Source organism: Mytilus edulis, chromosome 10 (genome assembly GCF_963676685.1).
Source record: "Mytilus edulis chromosome 10, xbMytEdul2.2, whole genome shotgun sequence".
NCBI classification, from domain to species: domain Eukaryota; kingdom Metazoa; phylum Mollusca; class Bivalvia; order Mytilida; family Mytilidae; genus Mytilus; species Mytilus edulis.
Window position 1 is genome coordinate 17,993,167 of NC_092353.1, and position 26,453 is coordinate 18,019,619.

Sequence of the window (26,453 nt, forward strand, 5' to 3'; positions counted from 1 at the left end):
TGTGTTTGCTTTGTACCTATGTATTATTGATTAAACATAAGATATTCTACAAGGGCAAATTTGAATATAAAATCAATGATTATATGGAATTTTAAAGCCCAAACGTTCTATTGCCTTCAAAAACTACACAGAACGGCATGTTTTAGAAATTATCGCAAAACTATTGGTTGACAAATTTTTATTCTTATATTTTCCTCTCTAAAAACACACCAAGTATTTTCTTCTTCAAAAGGCAGGAGTTTCTATCATCAAGGAATCTATAAGACGAGTGTCTTTTATGATAAAGTTTATAATATGATTTCCATTGGCGGATCCGGGGGTTGGAACCCCCTTTTTTTGGCCGATCAAAGCATTTGAATGGGGACATATAGTTGGAACCCCCCTTTGTCCTGGGTTGGGAACCCCCTTTTTAAATGGCTGGATCCACCCTTGATTTCCCGTTAAAAAGGTTACGTACTGGAATGGATATATCTTTGCTGTCTTGATGATCACTGATGCGTTCCACTCAAATATTAATTTTAACATTTATGATAAAATATTTTGATTGTGATTTGGGTTTTCATAATTTAAGTGTAAAACAGTATCGTCTCAAACTGTAATACATTAATGCTGATAATGATATGATATTAAACAAAAAGATTGAAGGCCATTATCTTATAGATGTATTCTTTTGACACACACACATATATATGCATGATAAAATTACGTGACTTTAAAGGTGCATTTAATATTAGAAAACGAAAGTACCCGTCTGGTAAATCTCGTAACTGAAGTTAACTGATATTATACAAATGAAGTATTACAGCGTGTTTTATTGGCGTCTATATTAATGATCGAAACATTATTGAGGTTATTCTATTGTAATCAAAAATGGAAATAACCCAGATTGGACAGCAACGATGAGTAACTGGGAAGTAAGACAAGATTTGTGTGGACTTTGTATTATAGTGAAAGGATTTATCAAAGAAACTAATGCTGACATCATTAGAACTATTTTCCCGGAGTCTGTTCGGTCGGCACCAGTTATCAGATCGTTAAACTTTGAACTACCTAAGAAAGAATGGATCGTCCAGTTTCGTGCAATAAATGGTATATATTGGTTTATTACAGAGCCCTGTGGGGGTCGGGATATATATATTTTTTTTCATTCTTTAAATTTATAATTGCTACTTTAAATTGTAGGACCTATTCAACATGTTCAAGGAGTAAATAAAATATTTAAAAAAGAAAGTATAAAAGCTCATATTTTACATCCTTGTTAAATACCCCCGAGTCAACTGGTTTCAAAAACACTTGCTCAATATATATTGTATGGAGATTTGTATATTACTTAAGAGTGACTGTATGTTGCAATCTAAACATTCTTTTATTTTTTATTATTTTCCGCCCGCTCCACCAACTATTTTTCAAAATTCTGAATAAGCAACATTATACCTGATACATTTGAATTTTGGTGCTTAGTTGTGTATATAAAGCTACAAAATTATGTCTCCTGTCTTACACAATTTTGATAATATTTATATGCATAAATCTATTGTCTATTTTTTTTCTTGACTCTAAGAAATTACGAAGACACTTAAATTTACATATCACTATTTTGAACTAAAAGAGCTGATGCACTTCAATATTCAAAATGGTGGGTATTTGAATCTATTTTGTGTATACACGATTTGATAATTATACTTGTAATCAAACTGCTACAAGTTAGGCTTACTCCATTTGATGAAAAATATAAAATAAAAATTTTGTTAACAGAAAAAGCTCATGAAAAAAGTTACAACAAGTCAAAGGATAAAAATAAAAAATGTGTCACAATTATTCAGTATTTATAAACTTGTGAAAATATAAAAACCAAAGTATTCTTGAAATTCGTTTTGTTACCAAATATCAAAAATGTATTGAATTGAGGTTAAGAAATTGATTTAAAGTATTATTTGTTTTTTTTAAATACTTCTAGTACCCCAATAGTATAAAACAAGTTGTCTGCTCTATGGTCGGGTTGTTGTCTCGTTGACACATTCCCCATTTCCACTCTAAATTTTAGATTTCTTACGGAATCATAACCAATAATTCAAAGAAAAATATTGTGTTATTTTTCAAAATGCTTGAAATAATTAGCAAGAGTGACGAAAGATACCATAGGGAAAGTTAAACTCATATATAGAAAACAAACTGACAACGCCTTGGCTTAAAATAAAAAGACAAACAGACAAATAATAGTACAGAAGACACAACATAGAAAACTAAAGACTAGGCAAACTATCGTGTCTGATAAACAATATCTGTTAGACAATATAAGAAAAAACTTTATTGCAACTATGTGAGCCATAAAATTGTCCTATGAAAAAGCAGAAAAGCTATATATTTAGATGTGTCCGATGCTGTGAAAAAGTGTCCAATAAATAAGAATAATTTCATGATGAAATACTATTAAATTTATCATTTAAAGGTTGTTTTTCAATAAAAAGACACCTTTTCACTGTAAAAAACAGTTATTCATGTAATTGTCGCTTGACACTAAGAAACATTTTTTGTATTCCTGTTCAACACATATGAAATTTTATGTTTATAATTTTGTTTAGAAACAAAGAAGTACATAGGGAAAAAGATAGACTATCCTCCAGGATGTCTTGAAGTGAATGCTTGTGAATTGCCATGTGATATTCCTGAGGAATGGTTACAGGTAAATGTAGTTGCATAACAGATCACAAACATTTTAGAGACATTTTCCAACAAAAGCATGAAAATCATTCTTTCTTCTCCCCAAAACGGGAATTTCATAATGTTCTGCTCATTTCCAACAATGCTGGATTAAAATTGAGACTTTTGAAGTAAAGTTTAGAGAAGAGTAGTAATAATTCCACTATTTGTACCACCCCCTTAAAAATTAAACAGTTACATAAGTTTTAAGCTTCCATGTCCATATATTAATACTACAACAACTGTGCTTTTTAAGCTAAATGTTTTGTTCAAATCTGTATACCCTCCTTCAATTTAAAAGATTATTAGTTGATTTTTTTCATTTCTAACTTTACAAAACTGCACTTTTCATGAATGATTTAAAATTATTTTGGAAAGAAGGTGGACGCTTCATCCCCTCTATAGGGTATCACGTGACCAGCCCAGTAGTCAGCACTTCGGTGTTGACATGAATATCAATTATATGGTAATTTTTATAAATTTTCTGTTAACAAAACTTTAATATTTCGAAAAAATAAGGATTTTCTTATCCCAGGCATAGATTACCTTAGCCGTATATGGCATAATATTAGAATTTTGGGTCCTCAATGCTGTTCAACTTTGTACATGTTTAGCTTTATAACTATTTTGATCTGAACGTCACTGATGAGTGTTATGAAGAAGAAACGCGCGTCTAGCGTATTAAAATTATAATCCTGGTACCTTTGATTACTATTTAGTTGTATGCTACTGATTAAGCATACTAATATGGATCCCATGAAAGATATTGGCCATAATTTTCTAATTTCACATTAACAAAGGAGGTTGGGTTATTGAATAAGACAGGAACCCATTACCAGAGGAAAAACAATCTAAATGTGAATGAACGATATTCAACAATTTCCATCAAGCATCATAATTGTGTCAATAGTCTTAAGTTATTCAACAATTTCCATTAGGTTTTGCGATTTTTCAAATATTTTGACCTCCAGCATCACAAATTGTACATCTGGTGCAGTACAATTGGTATTTCTAATATTATTTGAATGCATTTTTTTCAGCCACTTTTGTATCCTTCTTTACAACTATCTGCTAATAATGAAACTGGATCTACAGCACAGTCAAGCCTGGAGAACAACAGTTCGACCGATCTGTGGGTCCCCCCTACACAGAAGTATGATGGTGATCCTAGATTGTGTCATAATAGTGATAACTATTCTACATATCAACCTACAGGAGCTCCTGTACAAAATGATAGTGTACCCCAGCACTTACACCTAGGAGCAGAAAACAGATTTACAGGCCAACAGGGACGAAATGACAGAGCACCATTTACTATTCAGCCTTTAATAGGCCCCAGGTTTCCACTACAAAAAACAAGTCTTGGCATTGGAATTAATCAACAACCAATATTTCCATTACAGAGGCAACAAGAAAATGATAGTCTACCAGGTGCTGGAGGAAATCCTATGTTTCTGTATCAACAAAGTACTGATGAGTATAGTCCTCTGGTTCTGCAGCCTGTAAGAGATCCTAGATCACCAAACCAACCAAATACAAATGATGGTGATGCACAGTCCCAGGAAACTGCTGCAAACCCAAACGTAGAAAACCAAAACCAGGAGCAATCTGTGGATGATGATGGTTCACCAACACAACAACCAAGAAATGCAAACCAAGCACAAACAGCTGTGTCTCCAGGACAAGTTCCTCAACATCCAAATATGCAGGTTCATTACCCAGTTCCTCGCTACTGGGGTCCACAGCAACAGTTTTCTCCATACAGACAAGGATTTTATATGGGCATGCCACAACATGGACAATATGGAATGCACCAGGCAGGATACAGTCCATATGGTGGATACTACCCTCCTCCTGGAAATCCTAGGAATGCATATCAACAACAATTTGCTTCGGACGATGGTCATGAAAATCAAAGGATTGAAGGTCAGGGGGTAAGGAATGAGGATCACAATCAACAGGAATCTGATCAAACCATGGAGGAAACAGAAGTACCAAATGATGACTTGGAAGTTATTGGAAATGATTCAAATAATGATGAAGACAGAGGTAGGATATTTCATTGCGAATTATTAACTAAAATAAAATATGGTAGCCCTATACATTTTGTACTTGCACCTTATATTATGAATGGTTCAGGTCAGCTAATACATTGCATAAAATTTACAAAAATACAGATTTGCACAAATTGTTCCTTCATTTGTTTAGGTAATGCAAGTATACATCTAATTACTATATTATTTGTCTGTCATCACAGACGATATCCGTACATTTTTGACATCATAAGAAAAAATGTTTTAAGCAGCAATGCAAACGTGATTGCTGTATGATGTCAAAAAAAATGTCCCAAAATCACTTGTCCAAGAAAATGTTTTTAATAGTATATTTTGCGTATATATAATTTCTTAAGACATATATTAACATGTAGAAAAATGCTAAATGAGTAGAACCTATTATTTTATGCTATTTTTATACATCAGATTGTCAACACCAAACAAAGATGCTAAAAGTTTCAAAAATTCCCCAAACTTCTACAGAGGACACTTTGATCTTTTTCTTTGAGAACACAAGAAAGTACGGCGGAGGAGATATAGAGAGTATATCTTATGATAAAAGATCATCAACAGCCATTATAACTTTTGCAGAAGATGGTGGTAATTTAAATACATTTAATTCTTCTGTGAAATGCCTTATTATGTATGCCCCATGGTCTCTAAAGCTGGTGGTTATAATGATGGGCGAATTAGTTTTTCTATTCATTGGTCCATTCATGCTACTTTTAAGAATTTGTGAAACTCTCACAGAATCTTACCAACATGGTGTACTAGCTTTACACTTCTTTTCTCATTTCTGCATCAAATTGAGTTTGGGTTTACACTGGAAAAGGAAAATTTAGGCTTTTTTTTATATCTGTACACTAAAGCACACTTTAATAAATCCATTTATTACAAAATCCCAGATGATCATAACTTAATAAAACATTGTCAGAACTGATAATACCATATACATGTAATACCATTGTGCACATCCAGATTTGTTAAGCGTTTCCGATACCAAAGTGTAGATTTGCGATGGGGGAGAGGGTCTCAATTATATTTTGGGTTCCCTCACTTTTCCAGTGACACAACTCCTTATATATTATAATTGGTTAAATACCTAGCTTTATAATGGCAAAATATTTGCTGTACACAGATATAATAAAAGCAAATCCCTTTTCTCAATTTCAAATGTTTACCTCCCTAATATATATTCTTTGTTGACAACTAATTCTAATATTTATACCCTGTTAGTTCAAAATTATGATACTTTTAGAAAAAAAGACATATACATTTTTTTTGTAATTATTTTATTTTTGATGATGAAACATGTGAAATTACATACTACAGTATTCGATACACATTTTAAAAATAAAGTAATACTTGATAAATCAATTAAGTCATATGGATATAATAAGATATAGATATAAATATTACAAAAAGATTTTGTTAATTAATCAAATAAATTAAATAAAAGCTGCTTCTAACAAATTCCATTTCTGATCCATTTTTACTTTTTGTACAGGGGTTAAGAAACATACAGAGTATTTTTCTATATTAATCCAATATTTTAAATATTCTACCCCACCACATTTTGTGGGGGATATGTTCTTACATCTACATTTGTATATATAATATTTAAAATACAACAAAATATTGTTAACTATTTTACTGTTGACAAAATCCTCAGACACACCTAAAATGACTTCTTTTGCACTGAAAGGCAGGAGAATGCCATAATTTTTAATCCAATCTATAACGGATAGCCAGAAGTTTTGTGATACATTACATTCCCAAAAAATGTGAAAAATATTTTCTTTAATTTCTGAACAAAAAGTACAAAGTTCAGTTTCTTTTAATTTACATTTCAATAAAAATGAATTACATGGTAGAATCCTATGAACAATCTTAAATTGGAAGTTTTGCAAAAAAGAGTTTCTGGTTATGATGAAGGGCATGGAATAAATAGCATTCCAATCCTCAATCTGCATATTTAAATCTCTATCCCATTTTTCACGGGAAGATAAAGATAACACTTTATTATCCTCCAAAAATAATGTATAGAAAAATTTACAAGATTTTGGTTCCTTTTTAACTTTATCTATTAATTTATTTTCAATATTTTCCAGTTTTGAACTACCTTCTATTATACTTTTCCATCTCTTTGGAATCGCACTTAAAATACTATAAAATTCTACAAAATTAGTATTGATATCATACTTTTTTTTAAATTCATCATATGAGAATAATGTATTATTATCTGACATAAGATCATTAATGAAGAATATACTATTTTCAACATATTTGAACCTCAAAATCATCTTGCCATCTATTTTGATGTTTGGATTCAGCCATATGGACTGGGTCAAAATTTCAGTATTGTTTTCAGCTTTAAGCTTATTTTTTAACTTGGAAAAATTTACCAGGATATCATGCCAAAATGGATTAACTTTTTCTGCTAAATAAAGTAGACCTTCCTGACTTAAGTGTAAAATCTTGTCCCCCCCAAATTTTTGTATATAACTAAGTAGCAAGACTTTCCAAGGAGAGTAGTTTTGGGGATCTAATAATTTATACAGCCAAGAAATTTTTACACTATAGCAAAAATAATAAATATTGGGCATCTTAAGACCACCATCACAGTGTTCGGACATTATCACTGCCCTTTTCACTTTATCAGGTTTTCCTTTCCATAAAAAGTTAAAAAATATATTCTGAATCTCCCTCAAAACCCCTTCTGGGGGGTTAGGAAGGACAGTCAGAACTTGGACCAAAATGGGAAGTGCTAAAGTCTTAATAACTACAACCCTCCCAATATATGTCAGTTCTCTATAAGCCCAAGTATTGAGTAATGACTTGATACTGTTTATCTTGGCTGTAAAATTACATAGAGTTTTATCCATTTTAGCAAGTTCAAGACATATACATTTACAACAAGAAAAAAATAGAGAGGTTAGAATAGCTTAGGATATCATTTTCATATTGATAAGCAATTATTTTATTATAGGTGTTGAAAAAGTTCTGAAAAAAGTACCAATATGTTTTGGTAAAACCATCTTAGAAGTAGAAGCTTATATACCAGACAAGTCACTTCAAAATGAGTCGACAGAAGATGACTACAGTTCTCCTGAGAGTGATTTTGAAGCTGAGACTGTATGTACTATAGAAGTTTCTGGAATGAAAAAGACCACCACTGAAGATACTGTCATGTATTATTTTGAAAGTAGAAAAGGAGCCCATGCTGATGTTAAAAGTATTGAATTTGTTGAGAACAAGAATATGTATCTGGTGACTTTTGAAAATGAAGAAGGTAAGATAAGTCTTAAAGGTTATCGAATTCAAGAGGTGCAGTATGATTAAAATATATATTTCTTTTAGTAAAAACAAAAACTTTTTCAACTGAACATGACCATATAGTATATCAACAAATCTTGGTACTTGTGTTATTTTCACTGTTGAGAAAGGAGTATTTAACTTTGAAGATAACCAGTTTATATGTACAGGCTTCTGTAAAATTCCAAATTAAATTACTTGATAAAAGAAAACAAATTTACAAGAAATGTCTCCTAAAATCTTAGCTCGGGCATATTGGAAATAAATGCCAGCATTTTCGACCAATATCAAAATGTATCTAAAAATAACCAAAGACATATCATTGCATTGATAAGTGATCATAAACCAAAATTTAAAAAAAAATAATGTCCAGTCAGTTTTGTTTTTCTTTTTTTTATGTATCTGTAAAAAAAGATGAAAATTCAAAATGTTTATGAACATGGATTAAAAATCAAAAGTTACTGGTGTTTACTGTAAATCCAATATTACTTAAAAGAAGAAAATTCAGTTGTTAGTTTCTTTCACAGGATTGTTCTTAAAATGATTCTACAATCAAACCTATCAAAAGGTAGTTCAGGCGTCTTTTAATTTGTACAATGATCCATGTTGACTGTCCTGCAAAGAATAACGTCTACTTAGTCATTGAGAATAAGTTTCATAAGAATGAGGATAGTTCATTGGGTAATGGTTCACTCTCAGTATTTTATAACCTTATTGAATAAACATAGAATAAAACATATATAGGCTTACAGTAATGACAACACATATTGACCAGTACAATAGTCCACAAACTGCAAACTTTTGACTCCTCCACAAAATAAACAATAAATAACCCATGTATGGTCCAGGTAGCAGGACTTCATAAAGTAGAAAACCAAAACAGATGAGGATTTAGACTCTGAGAAACCTCAGATAAGCTGATTTGAAATGTTATTATTATCATTTTAGCTGTAAATACTGCCATGGCAAAGAAGCACAGAATTTATGGCACTGAACTTCATGTAAAGAAGCATGTCCCTCCAAAAAAATACCCTAATAAAGTATTAATATCTGAACTTGGAGAGAATATCTCAGCAGATGGTTTAATCAACTTTTTGGAAGCTAAAACTAAGATTGATGTCGAGACTGTGGAAATGGGTGAAGAAGGTTTGAGAAAAGCCATCGTAACATTTGAGAAATCTATAGGTTAGTTTTGAAAAAATTACTTTACATTTGATCTGTTTACGGGGCGCTTAAATATATTACGACTGGGACATGATATCCTACTGACACATTAAACAGAAGAAATTCTGTAAAAAAAAAATTAAATAATGTTCGCAAAACATAGAAAATGCAGTGAATAATGCAACAGGAAGCTTAACCAAGTTTCATCAAACTTTTCTTTAAATACAAGATTCTACAAATAACCAATTTCAGAAAATATAAGTCAGATTTATAATTCCCTTAAATTTTAGGTTTTGTTCTGATACTGCTAAGTGCCGTTGGCTACAGCAGAGAATCAATATATACTAATTTTCAAGCCAGTGGTTTGACAAGGCCAGCTATTTGAAACAACTCACAATCTCCCCCCCCCCCTTTACAGCAAGCACACTACTATGAGACAGTCCTGACCATTACCAATGAAACTATACTATCTAAAAGAAAAAGCATTTAAGGAAACAAATTTAAATGTCCATTTGTTCGCAGTGGTATGATATTTTGATACCTTTATTTTCAGACACTAAGAAAATACAGGCTTCAATTAAAAACAAATCATATATAGGTAACCACTTAAAAGTGCATCCAGTAGAAGTGAGCAACTGTATTATTGTTCGTGGATACAGTGAAGAAACAACATATGAAGCCATAGAGAATTACTTTGATAACAAAAGAAGATCTGGAGTTGAGAATGTTACTGAATGCAAAATGAATGAAGAGGAAAACCATTGTGTGATATACTTTGAAGACCCAAAAGGTATTCGTGAAAAAATATGTTTTTATGTTTGTGCATACAGTAGGAATGGACAATTTATAAAGGCAATATGAAAGAAGGCTTACAGTTGTCAAAACGGATATTAGAAAAAAAACATATGGGCTATCCATACATGACAAAAAATCAGCACAGCAACAACAACAAAAAACCAACACATAAAGGACAGGCACAGTGCTTTTATTGCTGTTCTTCATCTTAAAGTCACAGTAAGGCCTTCAACACAGAGCAAAAACAACTCTCACCTCGCTACAAGTTTATGATTTTGCTTTGGAGAGGAGAAAGGGATGTTGGTCTCACAATTGTTCTCTCATTTCTCTGTTTCAGATGCAATAGTGGCAACACAGAGGGAACATGTAGTAAGCAAATGTACACTGAGCGTAAATATATTCTATGATTGTCTTGGGATACCAACAGATAATGAAGAGGGGTCCAAGTTTAAACCGTTACCACCAGTGACAGTTCACAACTTTGATAAACAAAAGGTCAAGTTCATGCTGCATTTAAATTCCAGTAAAGAAGAATTTCAAAAAGAGTTAAACAAAATGCATGCTGAAGTTCACTGGCCATCTCATGGTGAAGAAAGCATTCTGACAATCCACCCAACACTGACCAGAAATACCAAAGATTGGCAGAAAATTTCCAAAACTTGGGAAGTAGATGTTCGAAAAGAAGTAGATGTTTTTTCACAGAAATTGTTAGTGGAAAAACTCAGCACTTTACAAGAATCCTGGGATCAAGTTATGAACAAGGTCAGGGAAATTGACATTCCTAATCCAGATAATGTTATTCTAAGTGTAGAAAAGCCACCAACATGTGAAATACAAATTGTTGGCATTACGTCTGATGTAGCAGCAGTTTCCCGAAAAATAAAGAACGTCATTGATGAAATTACTGAAGACCTGAATATAAAGAAACAACAAGTAACTGAGGATGTACAGTTAAAACATCACCAATTGGTAATCTTAGATTTAACAGATTTCCCAAGCAATACTCAAACCACATTAGGCAATATTGAGATAAACATAAACATTGAAGCTCTGAAGATAAAATTTAAAGGGATTTCAAGTTCTGTCGTAAGCGCAAAGCTGCAAATGTATGAGGTGACGGGAAGTATTTCTTCAACTTCACTCGGTTCCAAATCCCCAGAGTTTATACAGTTTTTAGACAAGCCAAAAGTTACAAAATCTGTGTTGAAAAGAATGAAGGATCAACAGTGCATTGGGGTATGGGAAGTACACAATAGGAAGATCACTTTGTATTCTACATCAGATGAAGAAGTCAGTAAAGTTGCTGATGTTTTCAAAGATTCAATTATTGAAACAAAGGTTGATGTTGACAACTTTCAAAAATCTTTGCTGCATTCAAAAAAGTGGATTCAGCACTTAAAAGCCATAGAAGATGAATGTCATCGGAAATTAATATCCGTTAAAATCATTGCAGATAAACAAGAGGATATTATTTTATTGTGCACTTCAAAAGCTGAAACTGCTGCAATAAAAGAGGAAATTCAAAACTTTTTCTATTCAAATACAGAAATAGAATTGAAATTAGAGGTAGAGAAATCCAAATTAAAATTTCTTCAAGAATATATGAAAGATGAAGTTGAAAATCTGGAAAGACGAATGAAACAACAGCAGATTATTGTTGCTGTGAAAAGTGATAATGTCCTGGTCAAAGCTAATCAAGAAGGAATTCAAGAAGCACAAAAATGTGTAAATGAATTGGTGAAGAATATTTATAGGACAGAAAATTCTGTAGATAAGCCTGGTTTACACAAACTCATGGATACTGACAAAGGTAAAAGTAAGCTGAAAATGATTGGTAAGCAAGCTGGAGTTATTATCAGCATTGAAGGAGGGGACAGAAGCATTCAGGGATCCAAGTCCTCTACAAACTTAGATGGTAGAGTGATTTATATTGCAGCCGGAGGTCAAGAAGTCATAGTCATCAAAGCCGACATCACTGCACTTTCTGTCGATGTTATTGTAAATGCAGCAAATAAGGATCTTGTCCATACTGGTGGGCTTGCAAAAGTTTTAATCAATAAAGGTATTTACATTTTTATGGCTAACCTAACCAGTAAATAAATGACAGAAAGTTACAAAAGAAATTGAGAATTAAATGAATAAGAAGGTCACTAAAAAATGTTTGGTATTATTTTTTTTACATCTTGAAAAAATAGAAATTTATACATTCAAAGATTAAATGTGAAAGTAGGTACTGTTCCGTTTTTATTGAGATATACATTTGTAGTTGGTTCAATTAATTGTTCATGGAAATACAATATAAGTCTAATAAGACAATAAATCATCAGTAGAAATTAATATTATTTTAGGAGGAGATTTTCATATTAATCTCAATTGGAAAAACCAATGAATTTTATCTTGAAATTTTACGATGATATAGTATTTGTATAAGAAGTAGTATTTTGCAGTTTCTAGTAGTTATTTCCCTATCCAAACCACATATAATTTAATATGTGAATAACCAGGTAGTTTTCAGTAGATTAAAGTAAATTAGTAAAAAAATGAAAATATGTTATGATAATTGTTTGTCAAAGATATTATTAATGAAGTCTTGGTTTTCTTCCAGATTTCAAATTTTAGACACAAGGCAAAATATAAAAATCCATAAAACGTTATAACAAATAGGAACAATTGTGATGAACTTCTTCAATTTTGCCAAGATGTTAACATTTCACCAAAATATTTATCTTGCTTGTCAAAAAATATATTTGCATGATTTTGTCTGGTAGATAAATTGTTTGCATATAGATAAAATTATCATTGTTCACAACTGTACCAAGGGGGTTCGAAGGGTTTTATGAACCCCCCTGAAAACAAATAAGCACTAGTAAAGTCAACGTTCTGTTTGAATGTAACTATTAAAGTTGAGTATGATTGTATCACGAGTCCATATGTATAAGTCATTTTCTATTATTTTAGGTGGTATTAGTATCCAACATGAGTGTGATCAGTATACCAAACATCATGGTCAGTTGTCTGAAGGAGAAGTCTTCTGTTCTGGACCTGGATCTTTACATTGTAAGCATATCGTCCACGCAGTAGGACCGATCTGGCAAGGTGGTAGAAATAAAGAAGAGGGACAGTTATATGATTGTGTTACCACATCTCTAGAAGAAACAGACAAAAGAAACCTATCAAGTATAGCCATACCTGCTCTTTGTACTGGTATCTTTGGTTATCCTGCATCAGAAGCAACCAAGGTGATAACAGAATCGGTTAGAGATTATTTCAAGCGACCCCACTCCAGTAGTATAAAGACCGTGTTCCTGTGTGACATAGTTACCAGTACAGTAGACCTGTTTGTAAAAGCTTCAAATAAGTTCTTTAATCAGCCTGATAGTAAATATCATAGTACACCTGGGAGAGGACGTTCTGCAAATAGATTTGAAGGTGATTTTTATTATGCATGATTTCTAGTTAACAGTTTATTGCTGTGTATTTTTGAACAGACATACAGTTCATATTATCAAGCCAAAATAAAAGAATACATTCATTTAGTCTAAAAAGTAACCTCTCCTTTCTGACAAGATATAGATATATATTAATTTACAAAACATTTGTTCCAAGTTTAAATATTACTGTTTTGTTCGTTATAAGACAGATGACAAAAAACATGTTGTAATCTGTCCATCAAATGACAAGAAGTTTTCAGATTTTGCAAGCTTTCACATGAAATTCTTTACACTCACAAAAATTGTCCTTTCTGCTGATATAACATAATTTTTAGTATGCAGATATTTTTTCCAGATGCATCCCACAATAAAGGAAGGCAAAATATTACATCAGGAAATATAAAGATTAAAATACGGAAAGAAGACCTAAATAAGATGAAGGTAAAGTTAATAGTATATAAATTATAAACAAACAGGTTGTATTAAACTTTTAAAAGAAAATATCTAAAGAGTAAACTAAACATTTTCTTAATATCTAAAATAAACAATAATAGAGTATTGGTTTTTGCATTTTTGACTTTCTAAATTTAGAAGTAGTCATGTTCATTCATTATCATTATGTTTATGGTTGATAAAAACTGTTTTATAATTTGTTAGAATTATAAAAGAACTCAAAATATTTTGCTGTGAATTGACAGAAGTGATCCATATGTAATTTAATAATTTTATGTCTGTTCATGTGACTCTCAGTTTGGGGTGGTTGGTTACAGTTCTACCGCCAATATAGTTTATATTTTATATGCTATGCATTGTAATGATATATGTACATTATTTGTAGATACTTTGTAAAATCAGGCATTTTATATATTTTGGCATATTTACTCTTATTAATTGTGTATGTCCTTTCTGATCATTCAGTATTTATAACGAAACTGGAAGGAATCAAAAATATACCTAGACATTTATTTATAGTTATCATGATTATGATTTGATTATGAAAATATGAACGTTAAGAGTATAAGAATTATAAAAAAAGGAAATAATATTGTGTATATAAATACTTTTAACAATAGGTTGATGTTATTGTAAACACAACATCCAGAGACCTAGAGTTAAGTAAGGGTATTGTATCTGCTTCACTGTTAAAACATGGAGGTTCAGTCCTTCAGAGAGAATGTTACAAGAAACATCCCAATGGTGTCGAGTATGGAGAAGTAGCTGTAACTTCTGGTGGCAGATTACACTGTAAAATTGTCTGTCATGGGTCATTGGAGCAATGGAAATCAGATGGATCGTCAATAAAGGTAGGTTTGATAAATATTGTTTTTGATAAGACGACTGCATGCACCTGCAAAAGGGTACGTTTTTTACACTAAGTTTAGAAAACCTGGACAACCTACCAGCTCATCTAAAAAAGACTGCTAGTACCTCACCATTCATCATTTTTATGATTTTAGCTATTACAAGTTAATAATTCTGACAGAAATTTAAAGGTTTGACTAGTTCATGATTTTCCACCATGTGCCTTCTTACAGTCATTTTATAGAAATAATTTTTCACAAACTATGTTTTTAAAAAACAAATCTGAAATAATTTATTATATACATTGACATACATGTAATGTTTTTTTAGGTGTTTGAATCATTCATAATGAACTGTCTGCACACAGCAGATAAGAAAGGTTTTAGATCTATAGCATTCCCAGCTATGGGAACTGGAAAGTTGAATTATCCGAGGGATCTGGTGGCAAAGCACATGTACAAATGTGTCGAAGACTTTTCAAGTAAAAATCCAAAGTCAACAATTACAGAGGTTTTCTTTGTTCTTTATCACAAAGATCATCTTACAGTTCAGGTAAAATATTATGATTATTGTATAGAATGTGGACCATAGAGATGGTAACTCATGCATGACTTTGTGCATGCAAAATACAATGTCTATTTGTTTTAAGAAAGTATGTTTACTCCTTTATGCAGTTTAGGGGTATCGCTTTCTGTGCCAGGCCTACGATATTAGATAGACATTACGTTTTCTGGTCGATGTAAAAGATATTCTGTCCATCCTTTATTCAGTTTGGTGCTCATCATAGATTTTGGTCAAGAAAGCTAAGCATTAAGTTTTGGTCATTATTATGATGTGGATTCACAAATTGTTTTGCCAAATTGAATTTTTAAATTTGATAAGCAAGCAAGTTAAAAAAAAATATTAGGTCTGCTGATGACAGGATTTCTCAATTGTTTGATTTTCTTATAGATCTAACAGTCATGCCAGTCAAATTTGTAAACATATGTGCATTGATTTTGTACAGGCTTTTGAAGACCAGGAGAAAATTCAACTAAAATCGAGAGTAGAGCATGAAACACCAACAACATTTCAGGGAAAAGGTTATTATAGTATTTTACTAGTTTATGATTTTTTTTCTAATATAAATAATAAATAACTAAGCATTTTGAATGTGCATTACTGGGAACTCAACAATTAATGCTGTTGTCTTTTTATCATTGTGATTTGTTAGTCGTAAGAAATTTATGTTGATAAAAATAGTTATTTGATTGGATATTTTAGAACAGTTTTTGGTCCAAGAAAGTTGACCTGTATTCTTGTTTTAAAATTAAGACAAAAAAAATAAATTATTTTCAGCTGTAACAAGTTGTGTGAAGATATCTTAAAATTTTATAAAACTTTAATCGTGTTTCTACTGTTAATTAAAACAGTACCTCTTGGTCGAATTTTGTAGGCAATAAGAAGCCTGCGGACGACAAAGTATACAGTATCAATCTAGGAAAACTTGTGCTGAAAGTTTACCAAGGTGACATAACTGCAGTGCAAGTAGAGGTCATTGTAAACAGCAGCAACACAAACCTAGATATGTCCTTAGGTATATTATGAATTCATGATTACTTTGCCATAATTTCTCAATCTTTTATTTGCTGTTCACTTTTTGACAAAAGAATCAGTTACCAGTTTGTTATAATATCTAACTTTCCTCATCAACAGTTCAGAAGTTTAATGTTGGCACAAATGTACTCCGGATCCCAGATTTTTATGTTTAATACGATGAAATAATATCAAGAAATATAAAAAATAAGTTGTAAACCCTAGAAAATAAAATAAGATAAATTTGATATGTTTATAGAAATAAAAAAGATGTCTTAAAACTTGTATAAATTGATATTTTGTGTGGAGGTATCCTTTATAGGTTTCTTTTAAGTGGAAACTGATTTGATATTGTGTGCTACTATTGCATCGTTTTAGGTGAAGTTTCAAAAGCTATTTTGCAGAAAGGAGGAGATAAAATAAAGAAACAACTATTAAGTCAAAGTAAGCAGTTCAAAGCAAACTATAATTTGGTTTAAAAAAGTTAAATAAAGATCGAAATATTGTGAAAAATATTTTCATGTACGTACTATACTCAGTGTTAACTAACTATAAAAACTGCTGATTGCATGTTGATGTCTGGATGGTGTAGCAGTGGATTGAAGTTTATTTTTAAGTATGTAAATTAAAAAGAAAATACTGCAATTATGTATTCTTTAGTAGCTTTGATAAGAGACAAAAGAAAAGATATTGAGTTATGCTGCTTGACATTTTCACATTATTTTCCATTAAAATTTTAGGTTTGCTGATATTGTGACTAAACATTCGATCAATTGTTTTGACAAAAGTGGGTTTACGATGTTTTTAGTCGATATTGTTTATATGGATATGGTTATTTATGTTCTCGGAGAAAATGCAGAAATTTAAAATTAAATTCAATGTTTCTTAGGGCGTCAATTATGAGTATTTTGCAGAGGAAACGTGCTTCTGCCATACAAAAACATGTATCTTCCATATAACAACATCAGCCTGGTATCTTTGATTTATTTTGTTTGCACTTTCATGAAGAATAAACGAAATAAAGAATATGTCTGAAAGTTGAACTTAAAGTTGAACTTGTAGTGTGCTTTTATATTAAACCATTATAGGATTTTATAGATCATTATTAAAATATTTAAATCAATCATATAGAAACAGATATGAAGAATGATGGTATAGCTGTAACAACGTGTAAAGGAAGTGGGTTACTATGTGATATAGTGATACATGTTGACATGCAGGATACAACACATAAACTTAAAGAGAAAATTACACATGTTTTAGAGAAGACAGAAGAACTTGGCAAGATATCAGTGGCTTTTCCTGCTTTGGGTATTAACGAAATTTTGCAATTTGTGTTAATAAATTTTGCATGTTGTATCTTTGTTCTATTAGTGTTAGAACAGTTGAGGATGCAGACCAGCCGACTGTCTTGTTGTATAGGGAATATTCCTTATAAAAAGTGTTGACCAGAGCCTTATAAAACTCAATTATTTTAGACTAAAATACTTTAAATAAGGCATTCGTGGGAGTAAAACATATATTTATACACATGTATACTCATTCAAACCCATAGATATACACTAATGACATTTATAGGCAGCAATAGGTCCTTTTGTTATTAAATTCCAAAATAAAAAATTTGAAAAGTTGGAAGGTATGAAGATGACTTCAATTATTTTGAAATATCAAAAATTTTATTTACATGAAATTGTATTTCACTTAAAAACTTAATCTTGTAAATTGTATTTCACTAAAAATATAATTTAATCTTGTAGAAATATCCATAGTTTGGTTAATAGTTTAACCAAAGTCACTAGGAAAGTAACATTACCTAAGGTCTCTATGAATATATAATTTAGAAGTAAATACATGTACACCTATATTTTGTATAATTAGTTATCAAAGATACCAGGATTATAGGGAATATTCCTTATTGTATAAACCTGGTTGTATGTGTTTTCCATGGTATTACAAAATTAGAACAGGTCAATTGCTTGCTAGGTAAGAACAAATATGAAGCTTTATATAATACTTGTAGGAACATCAAATGCCAACATAACAATAAAAGATGCAGCAGAAGAAATGTACAGTGCAGTTCGTCAGTTCCAGAGTACATCTCCACAACATGTCAAGGAGGTGCATGTAGTTATTTTCAAGAATGACCAGATGAAGATATTTATGGAAACTATTAAAGCTTGTGTTATTACTGGCAATAAGAAAGGCTGGCTGGATTATGTATATGATTGTGCAATAGACTACTTTGGATATGGTCAACTCAGTAAGTAAAGAGTTGATTTATTGTTTAAGAGATTTTTTATATTGCTGCAATTCTTGGGCCTTAGTCAATATTGTAAACAAAGGCTAAACTGAAAAACAAAGGAAAGCTCTCAAAAAGTTACACCAAACGTAAGCTTTTAAGAATTTTCTATCTAGTTCATTTGTCTTAAAACTACCGGTAAAACACACAATATATACCTGCACAGTACAATTGCCACAAAGAATACCCCTTATTGAACAAGGAAATAAAAACAGCATATATTTTGGAAAGACGAACTGATGAAAACTGAAAAATCATTATCTTTTTACTGTTATAATTTTGTTTTTGAATTATTTGATGACAGGTGACAACCAAACTAAGATTTTGACAGAGGACAGAACAAAGATGTCTTCTGGTAAACAGTCCACTGCTGTTACCTTTGTTATATATGCCAAAAACAAGAAAGAGGCTGAAAGGGCAGTCACTGTACTAGAAACAGAACTAGATCAAGAATATGTATCAAGGAAAATTAAGGATAGGATGGTAGCAGAACTGAATCCTGAGCAGGTATAACCTGTATACTTATTTAACTGTTCTGTAATATATCTATATATATATATATATGTGTTAGTGAAATTCTTATTTTAAATAAATCTTTGACCGAAGCTTTTTATGATCAAGATATTGCGTTATGTTTGAAGCAATATTTTGAATTTATCTTTTCTCGATATTTTTTCTGGTTTTTACTGACAGATTGACTTAGTTTTTTGTAGGTAAAATGTACACACAGTCAGAGAGTAAATCTTTAAGAGTCAACCTTTGTGGAATGTTATGAAACATTTAAAAATGCTTCTGAAAGATCATTAAAAAGTAGAATTAGAAGAAAAGTTTTCAAATATAAACAATCTGTATTCTCTTCATAAATTGACTTTTTGAAGATTTTGACAGTCAACATTTACACTGACAGCAGCAAATGCAGGCCAGTCACAATTTAGGTTATATGAAGTCCTTTACCTTATTTACTTATAACATCTATGCATTATTTTTTTCTTTAGATTACTGCCTTGAAATTTATAGGAAAGTCTGAAAATGTAGAAATACATGTAGACAAAGGAAATAAAGAAATTGTACTCACTGGTATTATTGACAACATTTCCTCAGCAATGTCAGCAGCGAATAAAATCATCCAAACTGCACAAGAACAAAAACAGCTTAATCAGAAAGCTAAGTTGGTAACAGACATGGTTCAATGGTCATTTGTTGAGGAGCAAAATGGAAGGAAAACGTTTGTAGAATTTCCTCATGATGTGAATCTTCTGTTGGAAGAAGCATTTAAAGACGACAGCACAAAGGTGACATTTCTGGCCTCTGATGGTAGTAAGATGGTTATTGACCTTACGTCTTATAAAATGTTCCCAGAAGATGATCCTACAGATAATAATGGTGTAATCAGGAAGACAAAACTTGTCAGTGGTAAGTTCAAAATCAGGGATGTACGTTGCTAACAGAAACCTGATTTAGCCCCATTTTGCACACGTTCAGGCAAAAAAGTTACAAACATCTTTGATTTTCTTATGGAACACTATTTCACTGTGATTATTGCTTGTTTACTGTACAGTTTTAAGTTTTTCATTTATTTCAGGATGAGAACAATTTAAAAATTAATACAAGAAAAGATGATTACATATTATTTCTAATGTAAATTAATGAAATGACATTTGATAAATAATTTGTATTTTAGTTTAATTACCGTACTTTCTATTTTGTTCCCTCAACAAATAAAGTCTTGGGTACATATAATAAGAGTCATTACTATTTGTCTTTCTGAATCTTGTGAGCAAACCTTTACCTAAGTGGTCAATATCAAGGTTTGCATGAAGGTAATACGTCTAGTCTTAATATGTCTAAAAGGGGCGTTAATTGAGCTGATGTTTAGACTTCTAAATTTTACACAAAAACTAGTATGTACAGCACATGAAGACCTACACAGACAAATACTTTGGTTCATCATCATAAAAATGACGGTTGAAACCAAAAGATGAATTGAATTTTCTAATTAATTTGATTCATCATATTGTATTGACTGTTATTCTCTTTGCGAAATATAGATGTAACCACTTAATACATTTTGGGTCAGTATTTTTTTAATTTTTCGAACAGCAGTTTTATATGAAAAAAAAATCTGTTTAGAATGGCAATTCAACCTGTTCTATGAAGTTTTAATTTATATCTGCTTTTAGATTCTGATTTCAAACCACCAGAACACTGGGACGACATGGCAGATGATGAGTATATTAAGATTGTTCCCCTTGTACAATCCTCCAAGGAATATACGGATGTCCTGACAGATTTTAACAAAACAGGAGGAACTAGTTACACTGTTGTAAAGGTATTCTACATTATAGGACTTAGTTTTAGACAGCTGTAAATTTAAAAAAGATGCTTCAGTTTTTTAAACAATTTATGAAATTAACCAGTTCACCTTGCAAGGTCTGTTGTCCTAAATTTAAAAAGTAACTTTTGGAAACCATATATTGTTCAAGTTGGAATTTGTATTCCTTCAGATTTTGAATTCTAAATCCGTGCAGAGTACAGTTGGAAATAGCATAAGCCTGATATATCATGTTTCTGTTAATAAACGAAACTTCTCAGAAATTATGGAACACAGTAGAGGGCCTGAATCATACTAAGAAAGGAAACATGATAAATCAATTAAAAATTCTAAAAGAACTGACTAGTATGCCGACCCTGTACCAATGAATATAAAGTATTAACATTGTCTGTGGCTTATCTTGTTATAAATTCTCTAAAATGGTCTTCTGATATCTTTAAATTTTTGTCATTCTACATAAAGTCATAAACAAGAAATTTTAACTTACTCCTTGTGTCATAGTAAGTTGAAAATATCAATAATGAATGTCTTTTCAGATTGATAGAATACAGAACAAAGTCCTAAATCAGCAGTATATAGCCAAGAAAAGTTTAATGGATGCTACAAATCCACCTGGTTATCAGAATGAAAGAAGACCAGTTTGGCATGGGACTAATAAACAAGCTATAGAAAACATCATAAACACTGGGTTTAATAGGAGCTATTGTAGTGGTAAAATGAAACTCTAAATTAAGTCAAATAACCCTAATTTGCAAGGCAAAAATGGTAAAAGCAACAATATGAGATTATTAATTACAGGATCTTATCCAAAAGATCTATAGTTAACTATGTATATATGATTTAAAAATAAGTGTGTCTTAATCTTGTGTCGCAATCTTGGAATGAATAATCCATTGTGGTTCAAGAATTTACAAGAAAATAGCGTACAGACTATACAAACTATGGTTCAGCAGCTACTATAGTTAAAAAAGGAAACTTGTTTACTAAGTTAAATTTTGAAAAGTAAGAAAAGCTTACTGAAAAAAAACCACAATCATAGTTACATTATTATTATTTTTATGGCCCCGCAACGAAGTTGTCGGTGCCATATAGTTTTACCCTTGTCCGAAATTCCAAAATTCCGTAATTCCGTCATTCCGTAATTCTGAAAATCCGTTATTCCGTCATTCCGTCATTCCGCAACAAACCATTATACGGAGTTTTTTTTCTAAACGCCTTTAGGTATGTGAGTTATCCTTGATGAGTTACAGATCAAGTTTAAGTTTTATTCCTCTCCGCTAATTTTTGCCGAAACGACGGGCTTTGGACATTGCTAAATTGTTGAAAATCACAGTTATTTGGCATTTTTTTCTAAACTCTTTCAGATATTGGATGATTTTTGGTGTGTGAGTTTACCAAGATAAGTTACAGACCAAGTTTAAGTTTTGTTCTGCTCGGCCGAAATACGGGCTATGGACTTTGATAAATTGTTGAATCTCACAGTTATACAGACTTTATTCCAAACGCTTTCAGATATTGGGCTGATTTTTATGGCCCCGCAACGAAGTTGTCGGTGCCATATAGTTTTACCCTTGTCCGAAATTCCGTCATTCCGCAACAAACCATTATACGGAGTTTAATTCTAAGCGCCTACATATATTGGGCTGATTTCTGGTATGTGAGTTAACCATGATGAGTTACAGATCAAGTTTAAGTTTCATTCCGCTCCACTAGTTTTTACTGAAATTACGGGCATTGGACTTAGATAAATTGTGGAAAATCACAGTTATACGGACTTTTGTTCTAAACACTTTCAGATATTGTGATGAATTTTGGCATGTGAGTTAACCAAGATGAGTTTTGAGATCAAGTGTAAGTTTTGTTTTGCTCGGCTAATTTTTTGACGATATTATGGGATATGGACTTTGATAAATTGTTGAAAATCACAGTCATACAGACTTTTTTTCTAAACACTTTCTGATATTGGGCTGAGTTTTGGTATGTGAGTTTCCCATGATGAGTTTCAGATCAAGTTCAATTTTCGTAAAATTAGTGGAGCTCCACTAATTTTTGCCAAAATTAAGGGTTTACAACTTTGAAAATTGTTGAAAATCACAGTTATACAGACTTTTTTTCTAAACGCCTTCAGATTTTGAGCTGATTTTTGATATGTGAGACTACCATCATGTTTGTGTCCACATGTGTTATTGAAATTGCAGATTTTTCAACTTTTTGAGACGGGGCCATTCGTGTCGCTTTGACACATCTAGTTCTTATTGTAAAACAAAAGTTTTGATTTGATATCCTTAGTTGGTAGTAATTTCTAAGTATATTAAATATTTTTGTTCTTTAGTGTTAACTCATATTAATTCTTTTTGAATATTTCAGTTACTCTTTATGGGAAAGGAGTATACTTTGCTGTAAATGTTAGTTACTCTGCAGGGGGTTACTCAACTGTTGATCCCAGCGATGGCTTCAAGCGTATGCTCATGTGTAAAGTCTTAGCAGGGGAATTTACAGTTGGTAACAATTCAATGAGAACTCCACCACCAAAGACACAATCGGCAGCTGGAAGTCACATCTTGTATGATTCTACTACAGATAATGTATCAAGTCCAGGAATGTATGTTATATACCATGACTCACAAGCCGTAGCAGAATATCTTGTTACTTTTAAATAGTAGACATGCAGTTACTGTATATCATTATTGACTTATAAGCTGTTGTCTAATATCTTTTATCTTTTCAATAGAAGAAATGAAATTTATGTGTTTACGTTCAAACTTTTTATTACCAGAAATATATTCAAATACATTATAGTTTGTTGTTTTAGTCATATGAGTTGTTGTCATCACTTTTTACCCTTCAATATATATAAATTATGTCATCAGTCAAAGATTAATTTTAACTTTTAATGACTGATTAAATGCTTGCCTGGATTATAAGGAGCTACGTTTTATAATTAAGGTCTTCCTTTTTCAAAAGGGAAACCCCTTACTGTATTTCTTCACACTTTGTATCGGTGTCATGAATACCTACTTGGAACTCACCCTGTGAGTCGAAAAATTTTGTCGGTTCGGAGTAATCCCTCTGAAACCAATAAACCTTGTTATCGGTCCAACACCGTAACCGTAATAGGTAGAGAAAAACCGAAGGGTGAAATTTGTTCAGGACCAGACCCTGGTTCTTCGTTACATTTAGATCGAAAAGATTTAACGACTCATTGGTAGGGTTATGCCCCTATGAAAATGAACTGGTGTCGGTTGGCCACCAAATCTCAGAAACCGTAAGTCGTAGACACCTAGGATCTTTTCACTATTCATCATCAATTCATGTGACTTTGAAAAATTCCTCAAGGTCAAATTGGTATATTGACCTTGACCTTTGACCTAACACCTTGTTATGGGACAATTTTAGCAACCTTAATACTTACAGAAGTGTGGAATAGTGTAAAATGTTTGGGTCCTTAATGCGAAACTTTGTTACATTTTGACCGAAGAGATTTGACCTTTCTCTAAAGGGCATAACCCTTGTTTTAGGTTTCTGAAGACAAAATCAGCTTTAATTTTATAACCAAAGGTCCTAGACCCATGGGGTCTTCAGCATTGACATTGAGGACTAATGAACTTGACAAAGGTCACAAGGTCAAGGTCAGGTCCCAGATAGGAATTGTGTGTTTTTGATCTTATTTAAAGGTGTTTTTTTTTTTTTTTAGAGTTTTAAAGCTTTTTAAGATTGACTTTGACCTTTGATCTTTCAACTTTTTGGCCGTTATCTCAAAAACGGTTAATCTTACAGAAATAGTAAACAGTGAAAAATGTTAGGGAGACAGAGGCACAACTTTTTTTACATGTTGACCGCAGAGATTTGACATATTCTGAAGGGGCATAACCCCCGTTAATGGTTCCGAAAAGGTAAAATAAGCTTTAACTCTTGAACCAAAGGTCATAGACCCATGGGGTCTTTTGCAATGACATTGTGGACTTTTGTGCACAAAGGTTACAAGGTCAAAAGTCAAGGTCATCTCCTAAAAAGCGAATTTGTTGATTTTTATCATATTTTAACAGTTGTTTGTGTGTTTAAGAACTTTTCAATATATTCTACGTCTATATGTACTATTGGAACATGTATTTTACATTACAAAAGGAAAGACCTCTCAATTGTTCAAGAACAATTGATCTTTTAATTTTATTATGTAATTCTGCTTTCCATCCTCATAATTGTGGATATTTGTCCATCTGTTTGTTGGTTTATCACACTTGAATACTACTGATTAAGGTAACTTAATAACTTGACAGAAATTAGTTGTTACATGTCAGCACTGTCAAAAGTGTGAAACACCTACATCCCATTTAATAACATGAGTACCATGAAGGGTGCCACATGTGGAGCAGGATCTGCTTACCCTGCCAGAGCACCTGATATCACCCCAAGTTTTTGGTGGGGTTCATGTTGCTTGGTCATTTGTTTTCTATGTTGTGTCTTGTGTACTATTATTTGTGTGTTTGTCTTTTTCATTGTTAGCCATGGCGATGTCAGTTTATTTTCGATCTATTCGTTGACTGTCCCTCTGGTATATTTCGCTTCTCTTCTACAGTCCATATGCGAAACTCTAAATTTTCGTTATATTGAATGAGCTTAAAATATCCGCATTTTATATGTCTCTATTACTACTAAATAAACTCATATATACCAGGATTAAAATTGTATATGCCATACAAGCTTTTCTAACTAGCTCATATTTTGTTTATAATTGCTTTATGAGCTCGAAGGTGTGAGGGATTCTCAGATTTGCATGTCAACAATTGAATTCTTGTTATGGCTAAACTTTCAGGTTTTCTTTTATTCACTCCTGCACAACCTATTTGAGATACAGAAAGTAACTGTTAAAGTACTGTTGTTTTCCTTTACATTTGTCTACCTCACCTTTCCATGAGAGCACGCCACTTTATATCTAACAGATGAACTGATTGAGCAAAAAATCTTAAAATTTGCCTAAAGATTCCCAGTTAGACTTAATGTGAAAGAACAGAGTTTGTTTTTTTAAGTCGGATTCAAAGCTTGTCAAATTTTACATACAATACGATCATTTTATTACATTCTCAATATTTGGTCAAACTCGGTAAACTACATCTGCATAAGAAGATAAAATTGAGAATGTGCCAAAGAGACAACAACCCGACCATAGAACAGAGTATATTTTGTCCTGAAGGTATTCTAAATTTTGAATAAATTCACACACATCTACAAAAAACAAAGAAATTTAAACCATTTACCCAAAACATGGTTTGAAAGAACTTTATAAGAATAAGGAGAAGTGGTATTATTGCCATTGAAACAACAATCTACAAAAGTTCAAATGAATTAATTATAGGAAACGGTAGGGCCGTCAACAGTGAGAAAAAAAACATACTGTATAGTTGGCAATAAAAATTCCAATTGAGAAAAGTAACGGCCTAATTTATAACAACACAAAAGAATAAAAAAACAAATATGACAGACATTAA

General features: G+C 31.7%; 1 protein-coding gene across 1 annotated transcript; it reads left to right on the forward strand.

The window, feature by feature from the left end:
* The first annotated feature begins 649 nt into the window (after positions 1–649).
* Positions 650–23,842, forward strand: LOC139490530 (protein mono-ADP-ribosyltransferase PARP14-like). The gene is made up of 22 exons (XM_071277329.1): positions 650–1,089; positions 2,583–2,683; positions 3,741–4,749; positions 5,181–5,354; positions 7,744–8,046; positions 9,018–9,254; positions 9,787–10,023; positions 10,366–12,090; positions 12,987–13,457; positions 13,815–13,900; positions 14,533–14,763; positions 15,092–15,313; positions 15,768–15,843; positions 16,197–16,337; positions 16,715–16,780; positions 17,468–17,647; positions 18,357–18,596; positions 18,940–19,142; positions 19,631–20,048; positions 20,816–20,964; positions 21,504–21,678; positions 23,335–23,842. The coding sequence occupies exons 1-22, from the start codon at positions 900–902 to the stop codon at positions 23,625–23,627; spliced, it is 6,927 nt and encodes a 2,308-aa protein (XP_071133430.1). The 5' UTR covers positions 650–899; the 3' UTR covers positions 23,628–23,842.
* Positions 23,843–26,453: the final 2,611 nt, after the last annotated feature.

Coding starts and splice junctions, on each gene's coding strand:
- LOC139490530 (XM_071277329.1), top strand. CDS start 900: ATGAGTAACTGGGAAGTAAGACAAGATTTGTGTGGACTTTGTATTATA. Junction 13,458..13,814: donor TTCTGCAAATAGATTTGAAG/GTGATTTTTATT, acceptor TATTTTTTCCAG/ATGCATCCCACAATAAAGGA. Junction 14,764..15,091: donor CAGATGGATCGTCAATAAAG/GTAGGTTTGATA, acceptor ATGTTTTTTTAG/GTGTTTGAATCATTCATAAT.